The following is a 7,454-nucleotide window of genomic DNA, read 5'->3' as shown; positions in this document are numbered from 1 at the left end:
AAAGAATTTAAAGCTGATAGGTGTAACAAGAAATTGGCGCCCAACGTGGGGCCCGAATATTATTTTTCATATCTCTACCCTTGTGAAGTTAGAATTTGGTAAAAGGAACAATATTAATATTTGAAAATCTATGGTAGTTTTAAAATATTGATTTATTTACTAATTATAATAGGTGAAAATTTTATCCAATTGTACAAATTACAAATGTGGAATGTGGTTTTTATAATGTCAAATTGATAACACATTTTTTCGTATAAGATAGTCTTATTATTCATACATTTTAAACAGTTTTAATCTAGTCTAATAGTTAAATTCTAATAATATCAGGACAAGTGGAACCTCTGTATTTAACGGAATTTGAAATTAATTATGAATTAAGAATTAGAGGCGTAAGAACAACTCGTAAAAACATAGCTTCAAAAAGAGTAATTCTTAAAAATTTGATAAATAAAGATAAAGGAGACATTAGAACTTTCGTCGATCCTGATTTTGATATAGAACTTGAGAAAGATGTCACTGATAAAACAATTTCAGATTTACAATCGTTAATTATAGAATATTCTACATCAAAAGATGAATCTTTCAGTAACATCATTAATTCTAGATTAATTAGTTTAACAAATAGAGTACACCGTTTTCAAGTACCAGCGGAACCACCTGAACTTAATAAATCTTGGTCAGAATTTAAAGATGACGCCATTGCTTCCTGTATTGAACTAGAAGCCAATTTAGAGTCAAAATTAGTGAAAAACATAACGACTAATATTACCGCACCTTCTTCTAGCAACAAATCGGTACCAGTTTTTAAATGGGGACTAAAATTTAATGGTTCTACCAGTTTACGTGCATTTTTAGAAAGGGTAACCGAGTTAGCTAGAGCGCGTAATGTTTCGGTAGCAAAATTATATGATTCTTGCATTGATTTATTTGAGGGACTGGCACTAATTTGATTTCGATCGATCAGGCACGAAATTACGACTTGGCCAGATTTAATTAAAAAATTAGAAGAAGTATTTTTGTCTTCAAATTATAATGAAGAACTGTTAGACGAAATTAAAAGTAGGACTCAGGGCCGTAATGAACCTATAGCTATGTTTATTGCAACTATGCAAAATTTATTCAATCGTTTATTATCTCCTATGTCCAACGCGGAACAATTAAAAATAATTAGGCGCAATATTTTGCCCAAGTACATAGAACGTTTAGCTCTAACTGATATAAACTCCACAACAGAATTAATTTCTCTTTGTAAAAAAATAGACGAGGCGACACAACACCAAAACAAGTATACGCCACCAAAACTTTCTAGCTGTATGGAGACAGATCTAGCTTACGTTGACAGACCTTGTACATCGACAAGAACCGACAAGACTTCCGGAACACCTAAAACAAAAATTAACGATAAAAATATAGTAACTTGTTGGAATTGCCATATTAAAGGACATAAGTTTAATGTTTATAGAAAACCTAAAAATAAGTTTTGTTACAAGTGTGGTAAACAAAACCATACAATAAATAGCTGTGGGTGCAGTAAAACAAAAATAACCAGGTCGACTGGAGTGTTAGGCCCACACCAGTCGAAATGTATAGGCCATCATAAAGACTTACCGAGACATACTACCGATCTTGACGACTGGAACAATTGGAAAGACAAAGTCAAAAACTTTTATAAAAATAATGATAACTCTCTTATAATTTCACCTATTTTTATTAAACATCCTAACGATTCTAGACCTTATATTCCTATAATGATTTATGACGAGAAAATTGTAGCATTGGTGGATAGTGGTGCAAATGTCAACTGCATAGGTAACCAATATCTAGACCTAATTGACAGATTTAAAATTAAATTAGAGAAAAAATATAATCACTTTATTAAGACTGCTGATGGAAGTCAACAGCCAGTTAAGGGAATTTGTAAAATCCCAGTTTATTTAGATAAAGTTTGTAAAATTATAAACTTTTCAGTAATCCCATCACTCCAGTGTGGGATAATTTTAGGAAGTGGTTTCTGTAAAAAGTTCTCTTTAGTAATTAACTTTAAAAATAATTCTTGGATATTTATAATGAACTCAATCAGAGTGAAGTTAAAGTAATAGTAGAAGAACCAAACCAAAATGTTACAGATATAGGACGTATGAAAGATTTAACTCCGGAACAGCAGGTTGTTGTAAAGGATATCATTAAAACGTTTGGGAATATTTCGTCTGACAATAGAATTGGTCTCACTAACAAAATTGTTGCACATATTGATACGGGTGATGCAAAACCGTTTAAGAAAAGACAATATCCTATGTCACCATATATTTTAGAACATTTATAACGAGCTTTCAAATAAAAACGTGGTCGAAGTTGGCTCTGACACATTGGACGTAGGGAGTAGCTTATAGCGACCAACTTAACATCATTTCTCAACGAGCTGTATAGCTGCTGTCAGTTTCAATAACGTTCTTGACTATATAACTTTATTTTAAAGAATAATCGTGATAACAATAACAAACAATTAAAGAAGCTGCGGAAAGTGTCCCCCTCCTTGTTATAACAATAAATTAAAGCAGCTGCTGAAAGTGTCCCCCTCCTTGTTCCAAGCACTTTTCACACCTGTTCCTCAAAGAATTAAAGACATTTTCTAAGATGCTCGGGGTATTGTTAATTTCACGAATCTTGTCTATAAGTCGAGCCTGCAGATGGTTTAAATCAGGAATAGGCAGTTCAAAAATAGTGTTTTTAAGGTAAGGCCACAAAAAGAAATCACACGGCGTAATATCACATGACCTCGGTGGAAATTCATGTTCAGCATTGAGACTTATTAGTCGATTTTGGAAAACTTCCCTCAACATATTCATCGTCTCGCCTGCCGTATGTGCCCTTGCGCCATCTTGTTGAAAGTAAAAGTTTGTAATTTCGTTTTCTTCCAGCTGGTTAACAAAAGGAGCGATAATTTCTTCTCTATACCTTTGCGCAGTAAGAGTACCATTAAAAAAAATAGGTCCATAAATCCTCCTTCGATTGAGAGCACACCAAACTCCAATTTTTTGAGCGTGTAGAGGGCCCTCGACAAAAAAGTTATCTGGTTTTTCAGAAGACCACATTCTCATATTCTGTGAGTTTACGTAACCACTTAAATGAAACCAGGCTTCATCAGAAAAAAAGGTGATATTATGAAGTTCACCGTAGTTGTTTAAAAACCATTCACAAAATACAGCCCGTCGCGGAAAATCAACTTCATGAAGTTCTTGCTGACAAGTTAAACGATAGGAGAACAAACGCAAATCTTTTTTTAACACTGTGTGGCAGGTACCGACTGATACTCCCACCATTTGTGATAAAACACGTACAGAAGTTCTTGGCGCATTTTCCATTATTTGTTGGACATTTTCTTTTAATTCTTCAGTCCGCTTTTTAGGTCGGCCGCTTCCTTCTTTTCTTGTTACACTGCCCGTTTCACGAAAAACATTAACACAACGCTGAACTGCACTTTGAAAAATTTTGTACTCAACAACGCCGGGAAATTGATTTTGAAATTCTATGAAACATTCCTCAATAGAATACTTCCATATTCCATCAATCTTGCGTCCATTTCTAAAGTAGGACTCTATGATAAACACTTTTTGTTCTTGAGAAAACACCATTTTAAACGCTTTTTAAAACGAAAATATTCAAATTGATAGCAGCGATATAGCGCTTTGACAGATGACGTTTAAGTTCATTTGCTATACCCTACGCCCTACGTCCAAATCTTCAGAACCAACTTGACCACATTTTTATTTGAACGCTCGATATAAGGAATTAGACAAAATGCTTGCTTTGGGAGTTGTAGAAGCATCGTTTAATCCATGGAATTCACCTGTACTTCTCGTGAAGAAAAGTAACGGAGAATTTAGATTCTGTTTTGACGGAGGAGCCTTAAACGAGGTTACTAAAAAAAGATTCCTGCCCATTACCTCTTGTTGATGACATTTTAAAAATGCTTGTAAGTACAAAATATTTATCATCTATAGACCTACGTAGTGCTTTTTGGCAGATACCTCTTAGTGAGGACAGTAAGGAAAAAACTGCTTTTTCCGTACCGGGACGCGGACTGTTCCATTTTAAAACTTTGCGCTTCGGACTATCAAATGCGGCACAAATAACACAAAGATTGATGGACAGTATTCTAGGTCCAAAATTTAGCGACAAGGTATTTGTATATCTGGACAATATTATTATCACATCCTCGACATTCGAAGAACATATTAACCTTCTTCGAGAGGTATATAATCGTCTAGTAGACGCTAATTTAACCATAAACTTAGAGAAATGCAAATTCACTTAATTACTTAGGTTTCGCCATAGACTCGTCAGATTTGAGAACTTTACCTTCTAAGGTTAAAGCTGTCGTAGATTATCCTCAACCTAGGACTACAACAGAGATAAAAAGGTATCTAGGCATGGCGAGTTGGTACAAACGTTTTCTTCCACATTTCAGCACAATTACAGGTCCGTTGAATGAGTTACTCCGTGGCCCCAAGAAGAAAAATCGGCCCATCGAATGGAACGAACGTGCGGAGGAAGCCTTCAACAAGATTAAGCAAAGGCTTATCTCAGCGCCAATTTTGGCGGCACCAGATTTTTCTGTTGAGTTTTGTTTACAGTGCGATGCATCAACTTCAGGTTTAGGTGCAGTCTTAACCCAGGTGCAGAACGGGGAAGAGAAAGTGATAGCCTACGGAAGCAGATCCTTATCCAAGGCAGAACGTAACTATCCTGCAGTTGAATTAGAGTTTCTTAGTTTACTCCACTTCTGTGAGGTTTTTCGTGGTTATATTGAGGGAACTCATTTTACAGTAATTACGGACAATGCTAGTCTGAAATATCTGAGGAACATGGTAAAACCCACGGGACGACTTTACCGATGGGCGGCGAAGTTATCCATGTATGATTTCGATGTAATTCATCGAAAAGGGAAACTGCATGTCACTCCTGACGCGTTATCCCGTGCTCCTTTACCTCCTGACGTGAATGTCCTCGGTGTAACTTCCGAAAATCTTAAAGAATGGTACTTTAACCTAAAAATAAGATCATTAAATTTCCGGAAAAATACCCTAACTTTGTGGTTAAAGACGATTTAATTTATAAACACTTGTCGAATAAATTAATTTTGAAAACTAATATATCAGAATGGAAACTAGTAGTTCCATTGGCACAACGAAAAAGCATAATTGAGAACAATCATTGTACACCTACTTCCGCACATCTCGGATATTATGAAACGTTACATAAAATAATAGAAAGCTATTATTGGCCAGGTTTAGCTAAAGAAGTACTATATTATGTAAGACGCTGCAAAGTATGTCAGCAACAAAAAGCTCTCACTACTAAAGGCTTTGGTCATATGGGAACACAGAGGAAGGTATCTTTCCCGTTTCAGCTTTTATCAGTAGGCGTAATGGGACCTTTTCCGCTTAGCAACAAACGAAACAAGTTCTTGATCGTAGCTTAAGACTATTTTACTAAATATGCCATACTAAACCGGTAAGAAATGCCACCGCTCAAAATATCGTATCTTTTCTAGAAAACATATGTTTAACTTTTGGTACACCTGGTACTATATTATTAGATAATGCGAGCGCGCATAGAGGTAAACAATTTAAAGATTTTATAAAGAAATTCAAAATACCGAACGTGTTCTACAATTGTAGGTATTTTCTTCAAATTAACCCTGTCGAAAGGCTTAACCGAACGATTGGCACAGCCATAAGGTCATTCATAAAAGACAGCCACAAACAGTGGGACGTTGAAGTCAAAAATATAGAGTTCGCGATAAACACGGCGAAACATGAAGTAACTCGATTTACTCCAACATTTTTAAATTTCAGAAGAAAGCTTCCTATCGACGGAGACTACTACGGTCACCGCGCAGTAGATACTGATATAGACAAGCAAGGTAGAATTTCTTATAGTGACGAAGTAGGTAAATTACCGGAATTGTATACGAAAGTCCAGGAACGACTTAATCAGGCATATGAACGTAGTACTAAGTATTATAATTTAAGGCGACTAGAACGTGTCTTCGCTGTAGGAGAAAAAATATGGAAACGTAATCACGAAACGTATAGTCTTATCGAACGCAGGTGAAAATTTCTCGACAAAGTTAGCTAACAGGTACACCCTGTGTATAGTAAAAAGGGCGATATCTCCGGTTTCGTACCAGTTAGAAAGTGAAACTGGAGAATTTTTAGCTACGTGGCACGTAAGTCAGCTAAAACCATATTACGGTTCCAATTCAGATATAGCCGGTATTTATTGTTCCACGTAGCCATATTATGTTCAGATTTGACACCTAGAGTGGTCATTAATTTTGCGGATACTTAGATGAAATTCGGGTATCAAAATTTTAGGAAAAGTTTTACTTCTCAGTTTATTAGTGCGCTTAAAGCATCAACTTATATTACCTAGATATTCCATTCAGATAATGATTTTTTGGGTAGTTCATTTAGTGAACATTGTTTTTGGGGTTATAACTTTGACGAAAGTTTAGTACAGGTAATGGCCTCAAAATTTTTGAGTAAAGCTATAAAGTTAGTTTTTCTATTAAGAAAAGAGAAAATCTTTTGGGGATCTTTGCCAGAGAAGGCGAAGATATATTGAAACTTTTAGGATCGATTTTAAAAACGGTGTAGATATCTAGATGTGCCACTCAGATATCATCTTTTTGTACATATGTAAAAAAGTATGGTAAGATTTAGATTAAAAGGGCCCTAGTTAATCATATTTTTAGTAAAACCCTAGTTAAATAATATTTTTAGTAAAACCCTATTTAAAGATTTTTTGGTGAAAACCAGTTTAAAGGTTTTTCTGAACAAAACCTAGGTTAAAGATTTTTAGCAGAATCTAGTTAAAGATTTTTTTTTTATAAAAATCTAGTTAAAAAATTTTGAGTAAGATCTAGTTTAGAATCTTAGCTATACGTAGTTAAAATTTTAGCTATGCTTAATTTAGAATTTAGTTATACTATATTAGAATTTAGATTTTTTTTCATGGGTAACTACGTGGCACAATAGTGACAAATTTTAATTAGAGCCTTAATCAAACTCGATGCTTCGAGATAGTTACAGCAAGTAGTGTTCGACACAGTAACAGTCGTTAACTTCTTGACAATTTCAATTTTACGAATTCGAAACATAGGAGGTTAGTAGAACTCTAACGATGCAATGCGTTGAGTTACAAGATTAATAACGTAGCGATAATTAGCGATACGGGTTAGAACTTAACTCTTAACTTAACCCATATGACGTAGGCAAGTGTCAGATTCGTTATTGATTACGCATTTTATTTCATTTCATTTTGCCAAGTACTTAAGCTAATTATTAAGAGTAGCTAATTCATACCTGCTAGTTGACAGATAGCAGATTACATTTCCGTATTTCACTTCAGAATTTTCCTTTTTTCTTCGGCGGCATCTACTCCTTTTC

General features: G+C 34.8%; 1 protein-coding gene across 1 annotated transcript; it reads right to left on the bottom strand.

Moving 5' to 3' along the window:
• Positions 1 to 943: 943 nt before the first annotated feature.
• LOC108911782 lies at positions 944 to 4,302 on the bottom strand. Its single transcript, XM_018716803.2, has 2 exons — positions 4,008 to 4,302; positions 944 to 1,383 (listed from the first exon to the last, which is right to left on the bottom strand). Exons 1-2 carry the CDS (start codon positions 4,285 to 4,287, stop codon positions 1,331 to 1,333), a joined length of 333 nt encoding a protein of 110 aa, XP_018572319.1. The 5' UTR covers positions 4,288 to 4,302; the 3' UTR covers positions 944 to 1,330.
• Positions 4,303 to 7,454: the final 3,152 nt, after the last annotated feature.

The sequence above is a fragment of the Anoplophora glabripennis genome, unplaced genomic scaffold (assembly GCF_000390285.2).
Source record: "Anoplophora glabripennis isolate ALB-LARVAE unplaced genomic scaffold, Agla_2.0 scaffold732, whole genome shotgun sequence".
In the NCBI taxonomy this organism is placed as follows: domain Eukaryota; kingdom Metazoa; phylum Arthropoda; class Insecta; order Coleoptera; family Cerambycidae; genus Anoplophora; species Anoplophora glabripennis.
This window is presented reverse-complemented; position numbering and strand designations above follow the sequence as displayed.